Genomic DNA, 21,720 nt, shown 5'->3' with positions numbered 1-21,720 from the left:
AAGCTATGTCTTACAATGGTGCGACTGCTGTCGGCATCCGAAGATTATGAAATGTAATAAACGCTTGGAGGAAAGGATGACAGCAGTGGTGTAGTCTACGGCGATCCGGATATAATTTATTATTGATATCTACACAGCGAATTGATGTGAATCACACTGCTGCTCTCTCGTTTAGCTATTTGCGCCTTACAGATTTTGGTTGTTGTGGATGGCTATTCACAAATCTAAGTGTGTATATGAACCCAATAATGATTGAATTCAAGAAGTTCAAGGTGACTATCAATCATTGTCTTTGAAACCAATGGACAGCCAGTGAAAATTGCGCTCTTTGCAACAGCTGCATAGTGCGGATCCCAGCCTATGAGCAATAAAAGCCCCACTTTTATTCTAATCTACAGTGGGGCAAAAAAGTATTTAGTCAGCCACCAACTGTGCAAGTTCTCCCACTTAAAAAGATGAGAGGCCTGTAATTTCCATCATAGGTACACTTCAACTATGACAGACAAAATGAGAAAATGAAAATCCAGAAAAATCATATTGTAGGATTTTTAATGAATTTATTTGCAAATTATGGTGGAAAATAAGTATTTGGTCAATAACAAAAGTTTACCTCAATCATTTGTTATATAGCCTTTGTTGGCAATGACATAGGTCAAACGTTTTCTGTAAGTCTTCACAAGGTTTTCACACACTGTTGCTGGTATTTTGGCACATTCCTCCATGCAGAGCTCCTCTAGAGCAGTGATGTTTTGAGGCTGTTGCTGGGCAACACAGACTTTCAACTCCCTCCAAAGATTTTCTATGGGGTTGAGATCTGAAGACTAGCTAGGCCACTCCAGGACCTTGAAATGCTTCTTACGAAGCCACTCCTTCGTTGCCCGGGCGGTGTGTTTGGGATCATTGTCATGCTGAAAGACCCAGCCACGTTTCATCTTCAATGCCCTTGCTGACGGAAGGAGGTTTTCACTCAAAATCTCACGATACATGGCCCCATTCATTCTTTCCTTTACACGGATCAGTCATCCTGGTCCCTTTGCAGAAAACAGCCCCAAAGCATGATGTTTCCACCCCCATGCTTCACAGTAGGTATGGTGTTATTTGGATGCAACTCAGCATTCTTTGTCCTCCAAACACGACGAGTTGAGTTTTTACCAAAAAGTTCTGTTTTGGTTTTATCTGACATTCTCCCAATCTTCTTCTGGATCATCCAAATGCTCTCTTGCAAACTTCAGACGGGCCTGGATATGTACTGGCTTAAGCAGGGGGACACGTCTTGCACTGCAGGATTTGAGTCCCTGGCGACGTAGTGTGTTACTGATGGTACTTTGTTACTTTGGTTCCAGCTCTCTGCAGGTCATTCACTAGGTCCCCCCGTGTGGTTCTGGGATTTTTGCTCACCGTTCTTGTGATAATTTTGACACCACGGGGTGAGATCTTGCGTGGAGCCCCAGATCGAGGGAGCTTATCAGTGGTCTTGTATGTCTTCCATTTCCTAATAATTGCTCCCACAGTTGATTTCTTCAAACCAAGCTGCTTACCTATTGCAGATTCAGTCTTCCCAGCCTGGTGCAGGTCTACAATTCTGTTTCTGGTGTCCTTTGACAGCTCTTTGGTTTTGGCCATAGTGGAGTTTGGAGTGTGACTGTTTGAGGTTGTGGACAGGTGTCTTTTATACTGATACCAAGTTCAAACAGGTGCCATTAATACAGGTAACGAGTGGAGGACAGAGGAGCCTCTTAAAGAAGAAGTTACAGGTCTGTGAGAGCCAGAAATCTTGCTTGTTTGTTGGTGACCAAATACTTATTTTCCACCATAATTTGCAAATAAATTCATGAAAAATCCTACAATGTGATTTTCTGGATTTTTTTCTCTCATTTTGTCTGTCATAGTTGAAGTGTACCTATGATGGAAATTACAGGCCTCTCTCATCATTTTAAGTGGGAGAACTTGCACAATTGGTGGCTGACTAAATACTTTTTTGACCCACTGTAATTCATGCTGATAAGAAAATCTGGCCAGGTATGTAAACTTTAACATTGATTTATCCTGCAATATATGTTGTTAAATTAGTAACATACAAAAACTTGATTTTTGCCCACAGTTTAGAAGAAAACTCAAACTAAATAAAGATAATACACTGAACAAAAATATAAAAACACAACATGTAAAGTGTTGGTCCCATGTTTCATGAGCTGAAATAAAAGATCCAAGAAACGTTCCATACGCACAAAAAGCTAGTTCTTTCTTTGCTGCACTTGACCCTATTACCGGAGAGCAATCAAGATAGGACGACAAAGACAGTTGAAAGACAGTTGATTTGTGCCAAAAAAGTGAAGGGGTCTGAACTTTCAGAATGCACTGTAAATATACCGGCTTGCTAAAAGCAGCTAGGACTGCAACTGCTCTCTGCTGTGCTGGAGGATCCACACTAGGCTGGAGACGCTGAAGTAAATGTGGGCTACAGCAGGGTTGGTCTTAATGCCTTGTCTGTCTTAGTCCTCTAGAACCATTGTGGAGAACTTTGCAACTCAGTAACGGTTAACATTTTTCCATCTTGTGGACCATTTGATGCTGAAACAAACCAGGGCTTGTGAAATGTGAGTTCAAAACTTTGTCCTAATATAGCTGGGGGGAAACGTATTTCAATTAGCATAACTCTTCAAAAGAATGTTGTTGTTACAGATCATAGTCCCCATCCGTCTTAGTTATGACAAATGATATTAGCAGTCTGATAGAGAAATCTGTCCCTCTGATGCCTATCGGCTGACACTGTAGGACAGAGGAAACCAACATCTCCCGTTGAACCTCAGAATCCCTTTGGGTTGTTATGTCAAGAGCAGCTATTGGACCACTGTTGCTGGGAGGGAGAGTGGACTGGAGGAGAGAAACCCAGAGCCATATCAGTGGGGGTGATGTCTAAACAGACTCAGATGGAGTAGTGAAGGAGTACATGGAGCAAAATGCAAAGGCTGGGGGATCAAGTTCTATCCTTCCTCTTGAGAGCTGGCCTGCGCTCATCAGTCAGTTTGGGGTTTATCTGAACTGGCCCAAAGACGGCCTGCGATTCTACCTAATCGATTCACGTGGGTCAAGTGTTCCTCTGCATGCATTCCACACCACGTTCACGGAGCCACACTATGCTGGATTTAGGATTCACAGATCCTCCACTCTGCAAGCTGGACTGACCCTCAAAGACAAAACAATACAGACTTGAGTTTGATGATACCAATATTAACTTTGGACAAAGCTTGAATATCCTTGCAGAGGGTTATTTTTTGTTCAACTGTTGATAGATTTTTTTTTAAATTAAGGTGTACTCTTACTCAAGCCAAACTCTACATGTTACCAGTGAGATCTTATATTTGTTAATAATGGCTATATGCACAATATTTCCCAAACGGCGTACAAACAGAAAAGGTACATTTACAACAAAAGGATTTTATTGGACCAGCGGCATGTATGTTTGTATAAACACTTAAAATAGAACCAATATCCAAATTACTACAACATTTTGTACATAAAAACAAAGGGAAAATCTGCAATGTATAAAAATGTTCAAGTAAAAAAGTAAATATTAAAACAATAGCAAGACTGATGCAAAGTCCTTCATTTGCCAGGCACTTACACATTTTTTTTTCAGGAGAACCTTAATTCCATATGTTTTGGTTCAATAAATGACAAATGAACTATTCCACACAAATCCTTAAATGCCTTGCACATAAAACAATTATATCAAAGAAGCTTAGTACCTTTCTATACAGTGAAAACATACAAAAAAGGACCTTGAAAATAAGTTAACAGGTCTCCAAAACAATTATTCTAGAATACAAAAAGGTATAGTTGTGATCAGTGCATGTTGTAAACATGAATACAAAGCACTACAAAGAAAGGTTTCTCCCACTCTGATTGAAAAAGCTCAGGTCGCGATAGGATTGGATGAATGATGGGCAAATGGAGCAGTAATATTCAGACATCTTTGATAGGAGTACAAAACTGTCCATGACAGGATGGCCTATAGCTAGCCTACAATGCTACAGCTCAGATGATCTGTTACCTTTACTCAAATAGCATGTTGAAGCTAATTCATATACGGTCATGACTATACTTTAAATAAACCAAAGATGTACCTTCAAGGCAAGGAAAACTAGTGTTGTGAGCGTTGATTCCATCCACACTCCAGCTAAACGCCACACAAGTGTAATAATGCCACCGCTGGCCCTTCACCTTGTTCTGATCATATCTAACAGGGTGAGACACTCGATTTTTACGCCTGAAGAGGTTGTACCTTAATGTCCCGTTTGGCTCTGGGCAGAAAATGTCCCTTCTGTCTTGTCCATTCGCAAACATGAGCAACAGAAAAGATCCAATTGGGGTGAAAACCGTGCCAACATTAACTCATTAGTTTCTAGATTAAATGTTATAGACACCATTTGACCTAAGGCACAATATAAGTCCTCATTGTAAAAAAAATGTCATTTTAATCCATAGAGACGTGAAGGAGAAGCTCGTCGGATGTTGATCTCTTCTCGGCTGGGTCCTCATTGGGACCAAAGTTCCTTGTTGTTAAGAGACTCTTTCTGCTCTTGCAGTCGCTAAATACAGAGGCCAACAAGGCAGAGTAGGATAGTCCTGGAGTGCGAGACACACAAATTCAAAAAGGCCAAAACATGCATGCTCACGCACACACGCCAACACCTCTATACGTCCTTCACATACACACTGATCCACCGGTTTTGTGTGTGTGTGGACTTAATCACATTTGTACACAACTGCTCTCACACACACACACACTTGTCACCTCCCCCCATTCCTAACACATTCATACCCTCACACACACAGTGCACCTGGGCCGTGTGTGTGTTACACCTTGCTCTCGGAGGGCAGTTCGCTGAGGGCAGAGACGATGTCGCTAAAGCAGGAGCGGTCCTTAGGGCTGGGGGCCCAACAGCGAGTCATCAACTTGTACACCCGGGAAGGACAACCCTGGGGCAGGGGCAGCTTCCCACGGCCCTCTCTCAGCTCTGGTAGAGGGGTAGACGTGAGAGAACAACACACATGGGGTGAGAGCGAGCAAGATGCAGGGAAAGAGGTGAAAGAAGGAGGGATAGAGAAATAAGTACAGAACAGAGCAATAAACCTTAAAGGGGAATTCCACCACTTTTGAACCTTATATTCATCTCCAGCATTACCGCAATGTAAACATATGTGAAAACAGCAGGTTTTATAAAAAATATTTATTTTTAAATTTGTGTGTGCAACATCCTCTAGTGACATTGGTGACGTCATCTGGTATGTTATGCATTGTGTAGTTTTAAACAACTATGAGCAGGCAAAGTAAAGTAACCATTAGGAGGGTGACAAAATGTGTGACACTAGAATAGTGGACTTCTACCCCCATCTGGGGTGAAGTAGCATCCTTCAATAACACTTCAAGCTCCAGTTCGACTGGCCTCACCTTCGAGGACCTTGTCGTGGTCGAGCGCAGAGTGCGGTAGCTCGCCCAGGCTAAACACCTCCCACATGAGCACGCCGAAGGACCACACGTCCGTCTTGGTGGAGTAGTCGTCCTCGAACACGGCCTCGCTTGGCAGCCAACGCAGAGGGATCCACGCCTGCCGGTAGTGATAGTACTCACTGGAGGGGGAGAGAGGACACACAGGTCAGCACCAGGACTAAGGTAACCTCCACTTTGGGTGTTGTTTGGTATGTTGTTTGGTAGTCTGGCCACTGGGTGTCGCCACAATTTAATCTGTCAATTCATCAAATCAAACAAATTTTATTGGTCACATTAACATGGTTAGCAGATGTTAATGAGAGTGTAGCGAAATACTTGTGCATCTAGTTCCGACCATGCAGTAACATCTAACAAGTAATCAGTAGTAGTCAGTATGTTGGCAGCAGCTAATCAATGTTAGTGATGTCTGATGGCCTTTAGATAAACTTGTTTTTTTTTTGTCTCGGCCCCAGCTCTGATGCACCTGTACTGCCCTTGCCTTCTGAATGATAGCAGGGTGAACAGGCAGTGGCTCAGGTGGTTGTTGTCCTTGATGATGGCCTTCCTGTGACATCATCAGGTGGTGTAGTTTGCCCACGGTGATGCGTTGTGCAGAACTCACTACCCTCTGGAGAGCCTTGCGGTTGTGGGCGGAGCAGTTGCTGTACCAGGCGGTGATACAGCCCGACAGGATGCTCTTGATTGTGCATCTGTAAAAGTTTGAGTGTTTTTGGTGACAAGCCAAATTTCATCAGCCTAAATGAGGTTGAAGAGGCGCTGTTGTGCCTTCTTCACCAGTTGTCTGTGTGGGTGGACCATTTCAGTTTGTCCGTGATGTGTACGCAGAGGAACTTTCCACCTTCTCCACTACTGTGCCGTTGATGTGGATAAGGGGTGCCCCCTCTGCTGTTTCTTGAAGTAAACAATCATCAACTTTGTTTTTGTTTGACGTTGAGTGTGACACCACACTCCGAGGGCCCTCACCTTCTCCCTGTAGGCCGTCTCATCGGTGTTGGTAATCAAGCCTACCACTGTAGTGTCGTCTGTAAACTTGATGATTGAGTTGGAGGCGTGCATGGCCACGCAGTCGTGGGTGAACAGGGAGTACAGGAGATGGCTGAGAATGCACCCTTGTGCAGCCCCAGTGTTGAGGATCAGCGGGGTGGAGATATTTTCCTACCCTCACCACCTGGGGGTGGCCCATCAGGAAGTCCAGGACCCAGTTGGGTGGGTCTCGAGCTTAATGATGAGTTTGGAGGGTACTATGGTGTTAAATGTTGAGCTGTAGACAATGAACAGCATTCTTACATAGGTATTCCTCTTGTCCAGATGGGTTAGGGGAGTGTGCAGTGTGATTGCAATTGCGTCGTCTGTGAACCTTTTGGGGCGATAAGCAAATTGGAGTGGGTCTAGGGTGTCAGGTAGGGTGGAGGTGATCTGATCCTTGACTAGTCTCTCAAAGCACTTCATGATGACGGAAGTGAGTGCTACAGGGTGATAGTCGTTTAGCTCAGTTACCGTAGCTCTCTTGGGAACAGGAACAATGGTGGCCCTCTTGAAGCATGTGGGAACAGCAGACTGGGATAGGGATTGATTGAATATGTCCGTAAACACACCAGCCAGCTGGTCTGCGTATGCTCTGAGGACACGGCTCGGGATGCTGTCTGGGCCGGCAGCCTTGCGAGGGTTAACACGTTTAAATGTTTTACTCACGTTGGCTGCAGTGAAAGAGAGCCCGCAGGTTTTGAAAGCGGGCCGTGTCGGTGGCACTGTATTGTCCTCAAAGAGAGCAAAAAAAATGTTTAGTCTGTTTGGGAGCATGGACATCGGGGTCGGTTTTCTTTTTTAGTCTGTGACTGACTGTACAGTTGTGAGAATGACGCAAATTAATTTTCACAAAGTCTGCTGCCTCAGTTTGTATGCTGGCAATTTGCATATACTCCAGAATGTTATGAAGAGCGATCAGATGAATTGCAATTAATAGCAAAGTCCCTCTTTGCCATGCAACTGAACCACAAAAATACATTTCCACTGCATTTCAGTCCTGCCACAAAAGGACCGGCTGACATCCTGTCAGTGATTCTCTCGTTAACACAGGTGTGAGTGTTGACGAGGACAAGGCTGGAGATCACTCTGTCATGCTGATTAAGTTCGAATAACATAATAATAATAATAATTAATAACTGGAAGCTTTAAAAGGAGGGTGGTGCTTGGAATCATTGTTCTTCCTCTGTCAACCATGGTTACCTGCAAGGAAACACGTGCAGTCATCATTGCTTTGCACAAAAAAGGCTTCACAGGCAAGGATATTCCTTACAGTAAGATTGCACCTAAATCAACCATTTATCAGATCATCAAGAACTTCAAGGAGAGCGGTTCAATTGTTGTGAAGAAGCCTTCAGGGCGCCCAAGAAAGTCCAGCAAGCGCCAGGACCGTCTTCTAAAGTTGATTCAGCTGCGGGATCGGGGCACCACCAGTTCAGAGCTTGCTCAGGAATGGCAGCAGGCAGGTGTGAGTGCATCTGCACGCACAGTGAGGCGAAGACTTTGAGGATGCTCTGGTGTCAAGAAGGGCAGCAAAGAAGCCACTTCTCTCCCGGAAAAAAGCTTGCCCGGAGAAGACAAGGTGAACGCTACCATCAGTCCTGTGTCATGCCAACAGTAAAGCTTCCTGAGACTATTCATGTGTGGGGTTGCTTCTCAGCCAAGGGAGTGGGCTCACTCACAATTTTGCCTGAGGACACAACCATGAATAAAGAATGGTACAACACATCCTCCGAGAGCAACTTCTCCCAACCATCCAGAAACAGTTTGGTGAAGAACAATGCATTTTCCAGCATGATGGAGCACCTTGCCATAAGGCAAGTGGTTCGGGGAACAAAACAAATATTTTGGGTCCATGGCCAGGAAACTCCCCAGACCTTAATCCCATTGAGAATGTGTGGTCAATCCTCAAGAGGCAGATGGACAAACAAAAACCCAGAAATTCTGACAAACTTCAAGCATTGAATAGGCTGCCATCAGTCAGGATGTGGCCCAAAAGTTCATTGACAGCATGCCAGGGCGGATTGCAGGGTTCTTGAAAAAGAAGGGTCAACACAGCAAATATTGACTCTTTGCATCAAATTCATGTAATTGTCAATAAAAGCCTTTGACACTTACAAAATGCTTGTAATTATACTTCAGTATTCCATAGTAACATCTGACAAAAATATCTAAAGACACTGAAGCAGCAAACTTTGTGAAAATTAATATTTGTGTCATTCTCAAAACTTTTGGCCACAACTGTAGACCCTGCCACATACCTCTCGTGTCTGAGCCGTTGAATTGCGACTCTACTTTGCCTCTATACTGACGCTTAGCTTGTTTGATTGCCTTGCGGAGGGAATAGCTACACTGTTTGAATTCGGTCATGTTTCCGGTCGCCTTGTCCTGATTAAAAGCAGTCAGTATAGAGCAGTTTTGGGCGAATGCTGCAATCAATCCACGGTTTCTGGTTGGGGAAGGTTTTAATAATCACAGATGCACTTGCTAATAAACTCGCTCACTGAATCAGCGTATACATCAATGTTGTTGTTCAACGCTATCCGGAACATATCCCAGTCCACGTGATCGAAGCAATTTTGAAGAGTGGAATCAAATTTGGTTGGACCAGCGTTGAACAGACCTGAGCGTTTCCTGTTCTAGTTTCTGCCTGCAGGCTGGGAGCAACAAAATGGAGTCGTGGTCAGATTTGCCGAAAGGAAGGCAAGCTTTGTATGAGTCACGGAATTTAGAGTAACAATGATCCAGAGTTTTGCCGGCCCGGGTCACGCATTTGATATGCTGATCAAATTTGGGGAGCCTTGTTTTCAGATTAGTCTTGTTAAAATCCTCAGCTACAATAAATGCAGTCTCAGGATATGTGGTTTCTAGTTTTACATAGAGTCCAATAAAGTTATTTCAGGGCCGCCGAGGTGTCTGCTTTGGGGTGTGGGGGGGTATACACACGATTGTGATTATAATCAAAGAGAATTCTCTCGGTAGATAATGCAGTCCGCATTTGATTGTAAGGAATTCTACGTCAGATAAACAAAAGGACTGGAGCTCCTGTGTGTTGTTATGACCACACCACGACTCGTTAATCATAAGGCATACACCCTCACCCTTCTTACCAGAGAGATGTTTGTTTCTGTCGGTGCGATTCGTGAACAAACCAGGTGGCTGTACCAACTCTGATAACGTATCCTGAGGGAGCCATGTTTCCGTGAAACAGAGAATGTTACAATCTCTGATGTCTCTTTGGAAGGCAACCCTTGCTCGGATTTCGTCTACCTTGTTGTCAAGAGACTGGACATTGGCAAGTAGTATACTCTGGAGCAGTGGGCCCGTCTACGGAGCCTGGCCAGAAGACCGCTCCGTCTGCGGAGCCGTGGTTTTGGGTCACCTGCTGGGATCCGATCCATTGTCCTGGGTGGTGGACCAAACAAAGGATCCGCTTCGGGGGAAAGTTGTATTCCTGGTCATAATGTTGGTAAGTTGACATTGCTCTTATATCCAATAGTTTCTCCCGGCTGTATGTAATAAGACTTGTAATAAGACTTAAGCTTTCCTGATAGCTACTGCCCTCATTCAATTCCATTTTGACTATGCTAGCACTTCCTGGTTTGGGGGCTTATCTAAACTTATGAAGGGGAAGCTCCAGATAGCCCAGAATAAGCTGATCAGGGTAGTACTGAAGGTGAGTCCACATACTCATAGGCAGGAGCTGCTTTCAGGAACTAAACTGGCTGCCTGTTGATGCTAGGGTGTCCCAGATTAGACTAGATTTGGTTTACAAGATTACTTTCCTCGTGTTAGGGATGCACACAATCACAGCACCAGATCAGGTGTTGCTGATGTGTGTTTATACAGGTTCAGGAGTAATGCTGGGAAAGGTACTTTCTTGTATACTGTAGCCTCAGAATGGAATGAGTTGCCTCTGCCTATAAAAACAACGTCCTCTCTGGGCAGCTTTAAAAAGAAAGTAAAAATATGTTTGATGTCTTCTGTGCCCATATGAATAACCCCTATAATGTAACTGGAATCATGAGATTGATGTTCTTCTATGTTTAAAAAAAAATGATTTCACTGTCATACTGTGTTCGATCTTGTCTAGCCATCTTGTCTCAAGAGGACCACAATGGAAATAATTCCCAGACTTTATTGTGCGTTATCCTCAATTTTATGCATGTATGGCTTTTTCAAGTTGCGTGTGCTTTTAAATTTTAAAAAATGGTTGAATTAATAAACTCAACAGTGTAAGAAATACATAAACAAAATCCTGCATAGTTTCCTAAGAGCGCGAAGCGAGGTGGCCATCTCTGTTGGTGCCTTTTTCACTATACTTATCACAGGTCTCTTTAAATGGAGACTTTGGGAAATCTAAATTATCGATACAATTATGCTGTTTATTGAAATTAATAAAAACCATAAGTATGGTTTTCAACCGCAAGGGATCTTTCCTGGTTAAATCAAGATTTAATCAATTGTAATCTTACTCGTTGTAGACATCTTTGCTGAGCCCCAGTGCAGACACCTTGACCTGTCTCTTGGCGCTGATCAGACAGTTGCGGGTGGCTAGGTCCTTGTGGACGAAGCGCTGATTGGATAGATGTTCCATCCCCCGGGCAACCTGCAGACACACTCCCACCTGAGGGAAAGAGAGAGTGGGACATACGGAGCATTAAATCACTGTGTTTTCAAGCATATATATGCCTTCAAGTGAGTGAGTTAGTGCGCATGTTTTAAGCATTTGAATGGCTTTTTTAAAATGACATCTTCTGGTTAATCTGTTTCTCCTTCTTGAGTGGTCCAACAGACAGTGAAAGCCAGTGGCATGATGCAACAGGAGAGCCTTACTATAAGCACCAGCTACCAAATCCTGGCCTACTGCACTGAAGCTAACCCTAATTAAGATGCTCATTTATGCCTTCTTGTGTGTGTGTGTGTGTGTGTAAACTGACCTTCTGCTTGGTACCGAGGTGATGGGACTTGGGTTTCTCCTCCTTGTTCTTGGACATCTTGAGGTATTGCTTCAGGTCCCCCTAGGAACATATACACAAGTCTGGGGTGGATGCTAAATCATGGATGTTTTTTTGTTTTTTTTAAGTACACCCGCACACATTTTTCAATGCACTGGGGTCAGTGTGTTCGTACGTAGCTCATATTTTAAATAGTCTTTATTTTATCAAGGCATTTAACCTTAATACCCATGTATTTCAATGATGCAATTGACTGCCATGTCGTATACATAAATAAAGTGTGTGTGTGTAGGGAGTAGGGTGAAGTTAAGTTGCCCGAAGACACTGATCTTGGGTCAGTTTAGCATTTCCCCCACTAATGGTTAAGGTTTGGGGGAGGGGAAGCTGACCCCAGATCTGTACCTAGGGGAAACTTCACCCTGGAGCGTAAAGCAGGTAGCTCCCTCCTTACCAATTCAGCATACTCCAGTATGAGGTAGTGAGGCTCGGCTTCTCTACACATGCCCAGTAGGCACACAAGGTTGGGGTGGCCCAGCTTGCCGAACATCTCAACCTCGCGACGGAACTCCAGGTGCAGAGTCTCATCCCGCGTCTGCAGACTCTTCACCAGCACCACCGTCTCCTCCTCATCCTCACTGCCTCTTCCTCCTGCCGACATGATGCCCTTGGCTTTGGCCAGGAACACCTCGCCAAACTCACCTTTCCCTGTGTAGGAGAGGGGAATCAATATAATTTTATATAGCCTTTATTTATACAGGTCAACAAAGAACCAATTCTTATTTCCAATGACGACGTGTGTGTACACATGCATGCGTTGCTCTATACCCAGAGTGGTGATGGTGGTCAGGTTGGCGCGGGGGTAGTGCCCTTTGTCGTGGCTGCTGTGGCGCTTGTTGCTGGAGCTGCTGGCCGTGGTGCCCATGTTGGTCAGTGCCACCTCCTCCTGGATCTCAGCGGTGGCCTGTCCGTTGGTCTGCACCGTGCCCCCTGTAGTGCCAGGACAAAATGGCATCCTTCAATACCGGTAACTAAACATGACTGCTTGTACATACTCCATCGTCCTTTTCTTATTTCTAGGTACAGAAATGTAGGTACAGAAAGAAATACAGCCATGGAAATTAAATGAATCACTTGAAACAGTTTCGTTTTAGAGCTTCAAGAGGATGTGTTTATTTTAATTAGCCATTTATTAATATTGTATTTTTTTAAATGCCGACACCAATATTGACTTTACATATTGGTGCACGTCACTAGTAATAAATGTCAATGTGTAGTTGTTGTACTGCATACTTGTAATGTTTTCAATACATTTCACACTACCAGGAAAACCAGATACTTGAATTCAACTGAATGGAATCGACTGCGAACGCTGACCGTTGAGGTGCTCTGTCTCAGCCTCCTCTCCCTCGGGGCCCTTTAGTCTCTTGGCGTTGCGTCTCTTCTTGCAGTAGAACATCAGGCCCAGGACGATGATGATGTAGGCCACAGCGGCGCCCACTGATAGGCCGATGGTCTGGATCATCTTGTATGGCGCCTTTTCGTCATCCTCCAACGAGTGGTGCACAGGCTTCTCTGTTGAGACACACGTAAACACACACAAAAGAGTCCAGTGACGTGATATGCTTCTCTATTGAGTTAAAGTCTTCTATTGGAGTCTACTGAATCACCATCTCAACCTCAGATGTCAAGTGGACAACTCAAGATGACACCTCTCAATTACATTCTTTCTAAATGAGACATTGCGACTATCATTACACATTCAAGCGCCAAAATAAGTATTTACAGTTTGGGGGACTGCTTTATTTCCTCCACCTACCACAATACTTTAGACAGCTGCGGCAGGTACACAAAGTTTACTTCTTCGTTTTTTCCCCCTGGTGTCTTACCTACGACATAGAGCTCTGCCGAGGTGTGGCCGATATTGCAGCTGTTGCCAGCGATGCATGTGTAGCTTCCCGTGTCTTCCACACTCACGTCGTGGATGACCAGAGAACCGTTGGGCATCTTCTGAAACCTGGAGAGCAAAAGGAGTGAGGCCGTGGCGGCATTCAATTATTTTCCCTCGTTTACGCCCATTCACAGTTGATCCAGTTCCATTTCACTTTCTACCCCTTCCCCCTGGCCTTAACCCTTTAATATCAGAGGGGTCTCGAGGTATAAGCAGTGTAGCAAAAGCACTTCCACCATATTGCATTTTCCTTATTGTATTTACCAGACAATGAAGGGTTAGGCCTAAGGGAAGGGAATTAGGACTGGCTGATAGCAATATTGCTAAGGCTAGATCGTTTTTTTTTTATCATGGTAGGGAAGATGTCTATCAAAACACACTATCCAAACATGCTGTTTAGCACGGTGTTCAGAACAAAAAACACACAAATGAGAAACCAAATACTACAAAAATGACTTTGGGCCTTAACAAAACACAGAGTTGTGGTTCTCTACCTGCTCTTGCGAGGCTCCAGGAACTTGTCTTTCTTTTTCCACTGGATAAAGGGCTGGGGGTCACCGGTGGCCTGGCAGTGCAGAATGGCTGTGTGGCCCTGGTAAACAGTGGTGTGCTCCGGCTCCATATTAAATGTTATATACACTGGGAGAGAGAGAGAAGGAAATAAAGAAATATTGGAAGTGTTGGTTAAGATGGATTTAGTTGTGTTGGAGTCTAGAGACCGCTTTAGTGATGGCATTTGCACTGTTAAAATCAGATAACGTAGTTCTGCCATCTTGAGTACTGGCGTTTTTGTTTCTAAACCTAACCCTGGAACTTAATCAATTACTGTCACGGGCTGGCTGGATCATACACATTTTTCACAGGTAGAAATCATTCTCTGGTTAAAAAGTAGAGGACGACAACCGTTGGATCCTTGGTCTGTGTGGTGTCTGGTTGTATAGGTGGCAGGATGTGGTGTGTCTGATCTGCATTGGTGTGGTTGGCATTAGTGCCACTAGTGTTAGTGAAGGGATACCTGCTACGGTGAGCTGCACAGCGGCTGTGATCTGGCCCTGCAGGCTGTTGGAAGCCAGGCAGGTGTAGTTTCCCGCATCGTCCCTCGTCACCAGTGCAAAGTGGAGCACGCCGCCGGTCTGTACTACATGCTCTGGCAGCTGACTGCCATCTGCAAGGGGGGAATATTAGGAGATTCAGATTCACATTTATTGTCCTACAAGTGGAGCACAGCTCACACATTAGATAGACTAAAACTATTTAGAAACCACAGCAGGAAACAAACAGTGTAACAGTTGAGGGAGCAGTCCAATATCAACCCCCTAGCCCAGGCTAATGAAATTCCATTCCTGGAGGGTCGAATACTCTTCTGGATTTTATTCTAACCTTCATGTGTCGGAGACACATGTAGAAACAAAAAAAGTGTTTAAGCCCTCTAGCACCTCGATTGAATAGCCCCTCGACCCTACCCCTAAACACATACATCTACAATTACACAATGTCAGAAAATGCCAGAAAATCTGACTATGCCAATAAGCTAGGAAGTTATTACCATATTGCTTACACCCATGTTATCCTTTGAGATCAACTAGAAGCATCTAGGTACAAGGGGTTTGGGCTAAGAGTAGATTTTGGATTGGATTGAGCAACATTGTACATGTGTGTGTCTGAGTCCTAAGGCAGGCAAGGAGGTCTGAACACCCACCTGCTTTGGTCCACTGGATGGTGGGGATCTCGCGGCCCTTGGCGGAGCACTGCACAGTGCCTTCCTTGTCCAACTCCAGACACTGGGAGGGCTGGGGGGTGGGGGTGAACTTCAGCTTCTCTGCAGGGAGGAGACAACCGTGTTGGTGACAGAACGTAGAGTAGAGAGACACAAGCATACACATCTCCAAGCGCACACACACACACACACACACACACACACACACACACACACAGTTTCCGTAAGGAAAATTTGGCACTGGCCAAATGACCAGGAAGAATACAGTTCAGACATTTGATACATTTACCGGTCATCCATATGCATTGGACGCGTAAACCCATTAGGTCTTCCACCCACGCAGCCAGATCCATCAATAAATTAGCGATATTGGCCAAAAGAAACACTTCGATGTCCTTAAACAGTCTATAACTAATTACAAAATACTATTTATTCCTTGTGTTTCGATGTGTAGCATATGCAAAACTGAAATTCTTTATACTTGTCAGAAAGGCAACTGTGTCTGCTGTATAGGTATAGCCGTTCAGAAGGGGGATAATTTGTTAATTTTCTATCAGATTAGCGTTTATTGTAGTAGTCTGGTAGGCCTAAAACATTCTTCCTCACCTCCTATGTCGAAGTCAGTTGGAGCACCGGTGCGCACTACCTTCATATTATAGGCCTGCAGTATAATAGGCTACACAACACCAAACCTTCAAAAACATCTAAACGTTATTACGGTAATATCAAAAATAAAATGGATCAACAGAATGAAACGAAACACTTGTCCATAAAGTTTTGAACCGGCTATATTGTAGCAATTAACAAGGCAGGCTAATGCCTACCGTACCCAACAAATGCAAGCAATAGGCTAATGATAACAGAGCACAGCATTGAAAAAAAGACGGATCAAAATTAAATTTAGCCAACAAAAATGTCTCAACAGAATGAAATGAAACATGTTTTGCATATTTAAAGAACTGGTTTAGATTAATAAATAGGACTACAATAAATAAATATTTCAAAATTGCATCCTACCTGAATATGAAGTTGCAGCCTGCATTTGGCCATGCCAACATTCATCTCATCTTTGTCCGCTACAATATTAGAACTTGGGCATACAGGGGACATACCCCTTGTAGCAGAGATCCAGACTAACATTTTCCCTACGTTTTTTCAGTTGGTGGCACCAACCCATGATTTAGTCACACCAAAAATATTCACAGCATCATGCAATATTTAAAAGTAATTCAGTGCTTAATTAAAAAGTTTAGCATCTTTTCATGTGATTGAAAATATTTATGTCCAACCACTCCAGTGTTTGAAATGCATTTTGGGTAGAAAATTATACTATTGTTGTTATATTTTACTGTTAATATTTGATCATTTTTGGGGGTTCAAAAGAGATGACTTCGCCTGCATCTTTATGTGATCTAATATCAGACTAATTTATTTGGGGTCAATTCACCACCTGAGTAAGTGGAAACTCAAAACACATGCTAGTAGCCATGCATCAAATCTAACAGTACATTTAATGTCCCCAAAAACATTGCAGTTGTAGCCTACCAATGAGGCCTATGCACTCACAATGGCCAATGAGCAGCTCCGTATCTCACAGCCATATCAAATATCTTATTTGTAAAATAGTTGCTATTGAACTCAAAATTAAAAGTATAGAAATAAAAAGTATATCTACAGAAAGCTGATAACATCCTCTCTCCACCTGTGACAACAGGATAGCGGTGTTTTTAAAATGTTATCCAATCAGAACACTTAATTCTCCTGGAGCAAATCTCCATAACCAACAGTAGCCTAAGCCAAGGCTCCTCTCTCTCTCTCTCTCTCCTCAGAGGGGCAGCCCCAGGCACTTTGGCCCGGCTCCAATTTTATTTATCGGCATTTCATTTCATTTGAAATCAGCCAAAAGCTGGCAATTACCAGCTAACGGAAACCCTGATACACACATATAGAACATGGCACTCCCACACACAAAGTTCTTTCTCTCGCTCATAGACATACACACAGGGCACACCACAAACACATTATGGCACTACCACACACTTGCATGCTGTCTCTCTCTTACAAACTCACACCTACGCATGTGCGCGCAGACATACACACTCACCAAGAACGAAGACCCTGGCCCGGCCCTCCACCCTCCCAGCCTCCGTCTGGCTCCGACACATGTACAGGTGGTTATCGTACACCTCCACGCTGTTGATCCTCAGGGTCCCGTTGGGGTACAGCTTAAAGCGAATGTCCTACAGTCAAAAGATAAATGGGTTACCGATAGGTTTCATAGAAATGAAAGTTACAGATTGCACCTTCATGTATATTTATAGTTCTGGGCATAAAAAAGTTCATCTGTATTGCAGCACAGCTTCATAGTTAATGTAAATGCACCGGCAGGGGCATATTTGAGAAACGCATTTCATTACATGGATTATCGTTTGATGGTTCTTAATGAACTTGACAATGCAAGAGAATATCACATTCACAATGTCCAGAACCGTGTGTAAATATAAGTATATACACTCAGTGTACCAAACATAACATATTGAGCTGCAACTCCGTTTCCCTCAGAACAGCCTCAATTCATCGGGGCGTTGACGACAAGGTGCCGGAAGCGTTCCACGGGGAGGCTGGCCCATGTTGACTCCTGCGATTCCCACAGTTGTGTCAAGTTGGCTGCATGTCCTTTTAAATATGTTGTCTTACCCATTCACCCTCTGAATGGAACGCACACACAATCTACGTCTCAAGGCTTAAAAGTACTTATTTAACCCGTCTCTTCCCCTTCATCTGCACTGACTTAAGTCAATTTAACAAGTGACTTCAATACAGGATCATAGCTTTCACCTGGATTTAACTGGTCAAGCTATGTCATGGAAAGAGCAGGTGGTCCTAATGTTTAGTACACTCGGCGTGTAGTAGTTCTTTGTGTATATTCCCACTTCTTTTCAGAATGACCAGGACACAGTTCGGACCACAGGACTGACCTCGGCAGTGATGGGGATGAAGTTGCGGTACCAGGTAACCTCGGGATGGGGTGTGGCGCGGGTGTGGCAATGCAGGTACCCAGGGAGGCCCTCCTCCAGTTGGCTGTCCTCTGGCTTCGTCACCCACTCCGGAGGGGCTAGGGGATACACACATTTAGCATCTCTTAAAAAGTAGTGTCTACACCCAATACATTTCAGCAGCTGCAGGTCACAACAAATGCCACAATCCTGGAGAGCCACAGTCCTTCAGAGTTCTGTCCAACTCCCGCCTCAGCAGTGAAACACCTGAGTCGTGTTCATTAGGGCACACTGTAGAACAATTTTACACAACGGAAAATAGAACTTAGAGGTTTTTAAAATCGGACAAGTTTACATACCGCTTCCCTCAATTTTAGACCGTTTTCATCCGTTTTGACCACAAATGCCCTTTTCACACCATCTTGCTGACCTGATCCAAACTGTGCTAGCTCCGATATTTTCATTTCACATTGTGCTTTTCATCAAGGTTCCAGGGACAATTGTGGATGTGTAACCAGACCAGCTTGGCTTGGCTCAGTAGTATGAAAAGCCTTTAGGGTCTTGAGGTCTATACTCACTGGCCACTGTGACGGTCAGCTCCTGCCTCCTGGTACCGGCCTTGTTCTGGCCCACGCAGGTATACAGTCCAGAGTCTTCCCCCTGGGTGGGGCTGAAGACCAGCTCCAGTCCGTCCTGGTAGACCCTGCCCTCTAAGGGGACGCGTTCCCCGCCCTGCTCCCACCACACATCGGGCTCCGGGTGGCCGCGAGGGGGGCGGCAGGACACCCTCTCCAGGGAGTTTGCCGAGAAGACCCGGGTCTGGCTGGGGCTCATCTCCTCGATCTCTGTAAGGGGTGGGAGGAAGTATTTGAAGTGATAGTCCATCATGACATCAGCAATAGAAAACAAAAACCATGAATTAAGACTGCAAAACAAATATATACATCTCAACTGCAGAGTATAACTGTTGACCATGCCATGCAAATCCAGCTAAAAATTGTGCAGATTAGAGAGGAATAAACTTAATAAATGGCATTATACTGTGACAGGGTACAGTGAGTTAGACACAAAGTGAAGGTTTCAAACATCTGTCTTGAGACAGTGTGTCAAAACTGTGCATGTCTGTGTGTGCTCCCTTACCTGCTAGGTTCACGGTGGCCTCCAGAGTGACAGGGAGTCCGCGGGGCCCTTTGGCTACACATTTGTAGAGCCCAGTGTTTCTGGGCTTCACCTGGGTTATGAGTAGGGAGCCATTGTTCAACATCACCAACCTAGGGAGGAAGAGAAAGAAACATCAAAACAAAACACTGAACATTTTCTGGAAAGTTGGCCAACTCAGGAAAGAGGACTTGTTAGACATTTTCTGTATATTTTTACATTTTAAAAAGGACTCTTGGAAGAGATACTAATAAACAATAAAACATTAGCGGAATTCACCTCAATGTCGACATGCTTCCAAAACATTCATAAACAACATGCACACACACAGGCTTAGTGGATGTATATAGTAGAAACCGCCATTCACATCTAGGAGACGGTACTTAGCCTTCACACATCTGGTGTGTGTGTAATACATACATGTCTAACTCACTGAACCATGTCACAGTATAATGCCATTTATTAATTTTTATCCCTCGCTCATCTGCATATTTAGCTGGATTTGAACAGCAGGGTCTAAATAAAATATATTATCTCCTGGAGAGCTACCCTCCTGCAGGTTTTCGCTCCAACTCTAATCTAGGGCACCTAACTGTAATAATTATCTGGTTGATAAACCGAGTCAGGTTAGTACTACTGGGGTTGGAGCGAAAACCTTCAGGGGGGGGAGCTCTCCAGGAACAGGGTGTGAGAGTGTGAGAGAGATTACATGCACCTTAGCCAAATACATTTACACTCAGTTTTTCCCCAATTCCTGACATTTAATCCTTGTAAAAATGTAATATTTTAGGTCAGTTAGGGTCACCACTTTATTTTAGGAATGCGAAATGTCAGAATAATAGTCAAATTATTTAATTCAGCTTATATTTCTTTCATCACATTCCCAGTAGGTCAGAAGTTTACATACACTCAAGTTGTTTTTGGTAGCATTGCTTAACTTGGGTCAAACGTTTTGGGTAGCCTTCCACAATAAGTTGAGTGAATTTTGGCCCATTCCTCCTGATGGAGCTGGTGTAACTGACTCAGGTTTGAAGGCCTCCTTGCTCGCACATGCTTTTTCAGTTCTGCCCACACATTTTCTATGGGATTGAGGTCAGGGCTTTGTGATGGCCACTCCAATACATTGACTTTGTTGTCCTTAAGCCATTTTGCCACAACATTGGAAGTATGCTTGGAGTCATTGTCCATTTGCGACCAAGATTCAACTTCCTGACCGAAGTCTTGTGATGTTGCTTCAATATATCCATAATTTTCCTACCTCATGATGCCATCTATTTTGTGAAGTGCACCTCCTGCAGCAAAGCCCCCCCACAACATGATGCTGCCTCCCCGTGCTTCACGGTTGGGTTGGTGTTCTCCGGCTTGCAAGCCTCCCCCTTTTTCCTCCAAACATAACGATGGTCATTATGGCCAAACAGTTCTATTTTTGTTTCATCAGACCAGAGGACATTTCTCCAAAAACTACGATCTTTGTCCCCATGTGCAGTTGCAAACCGTAGTCTGGCTTTTTTTTATGGCGGTTTTGGAGCAGTGGCTTCTTCCTTGCTGAGCAGCCTTTCAGGTTATGTCGATATAGGACTCACTCGTTTTACTGTGGATATAGATACTTTTGTACCCGTTTCCTCCAGCATCTTCACAAGGTCCTTTGCTGATGTTCTGGGATTGATTTGCACTTTTCGCACGTTCATCTCTAGGAGACAGAACGCGTTTCCTTCCTGAGCGGTATTACGGCTGCGTAGTCTCGTGGTGTTTATACTTACATACTACTGTTTGTATACATGAAAGTTGTACCTTCAGGCATTTGGAAATTGCTCCCAAGGATGAATTGTGGTCTACAATTAGTTCAATTAGAATTGTGGTCTACAAAAGTTCATGGCTGATTTCTTTTGATTTTCCCATGATGTCAAGCAAAGAGGCACTGAGTTTGAAGGTAGGCCTTGAAATACATCCACAGGTACACCTCCAATTGACTCAAATTATGTAAATTAGCCTATCAGAAGCTTCTAAAGCCATGACATCATTTTCTGGAATTTTACAAGCGGTTTAAAGGCACAGTCAACTTAGTGTATGTAAACTTCTGACCCACTTGAATTGTGATACAGTGAATTATAAGTGAAATAATCTGTCTGTAAACAATTGTTGGATAAATTACTTGTGTCATGCACATAGTAGATGTCCTAACCGACTTGCCAAAACTATAGTTTGTTAACAAGAAATGTGTGAAGTGGTTGAAAAACGAGTTAATGACTCCAACCTCCAAAATGAATAGTGAGGACATCAACACTATGAAATAACACATGGAATCATGTGTTATACAAATAAAAATATATTTTATATTTGAGATTCTTCAAAGCACTTGTTGGCTGCTTTTCCTTCACTCTGTGGTCTAACTCATCCCAAACCAT

The 21,720-nt window shown here is 43.9% G+C and overlaps 1 protein-coding gene across 1 annotated transcript in view; it reads right to left on the bottom strand.

Annotated features, from left to right (window-relative positions):
- Positions 1-3,418: 3,418 nt before the first annotated feature.
- ptk7a (protein tyrosine kinase 7a) overlaps positions 3,419-21,720 on the bottom strand; it is a 39,606-nt gene continuing 21,304 nt past the window's right edge. Inside the window, exons 6-20 of the mRNA XM_035746998.2 lie at positions 19,298-19,428; positions 18,736-19,002; positions 18,140-18,276; positions 17,266-17,401; positions 15,144-15,263; positions 14,460-14,609; positions 13,939-14,083; positions 13,383-13,510; positions 12,871-13,068; positions 12,322-12,483; positions 11,948-12,201; positions 11,479-11,559; positions 11,014-11,165; positions 5,456-5,634; positions 3,419-5,021 (exon numbers count right to left, since the gene is read on the bottom strand). Coding sequence (XP_035602891.1) covers positions 4,861-5,021; positions 5,456-5,634; positions 11,014-11,165; positions 11,479-11,559; positions 11,948-12,201; positions 12,322-12,483; positions 12,871-13,068; positions 13,383-13,510; positions 13,939-14,083; positions 14,460-14,609; positions 15,144-15,263; positions 17,266-17,401; positions 18,140-18,276; positions 18,736-19,002; positions 19,298-19,428 — 2,401 coding nt within the window. The 3' untranslated portion in view covers positions 3,419-4,860. The remainder of the gene's footprint in view (positions 5,022-5,455; positions 5,635-11,013; positions 11,166-11,478; positions 11,560-11,947; positions 12,202-12,321; positions 12,484-12,870; positions 13,069-13,382; positions 13,511-13,938; positions 14,084-14,459; positions 14,610-15,143; positions 15,264-17,265; positions 17,402-18,139; positions 18,277-18,735; positions 19,003-19,297; positions 19,429-21,720) is intronic.

Source organism: Oncorhynchus keta, chromosome 32 (assembly GCF_023373465.1).
Source record: "Oncorhynchus keta strain PuntledgeMale-10-30-2019 chromosome 32, Oket_V2, whole genome shotgun sequence".
Taxonomy (NCBI): Eukaryota; Metazoa; Chordata; class Actinopteri; order Salmoniformes; family Salmonidae; genus Oncorhynchus; species Oncorhynchus keta.
The sequence above is the reverse complement of the archived record's forward strand: the minus strand, read 5'-3'. Positions and strand labels throughout refer to the sequence as shown.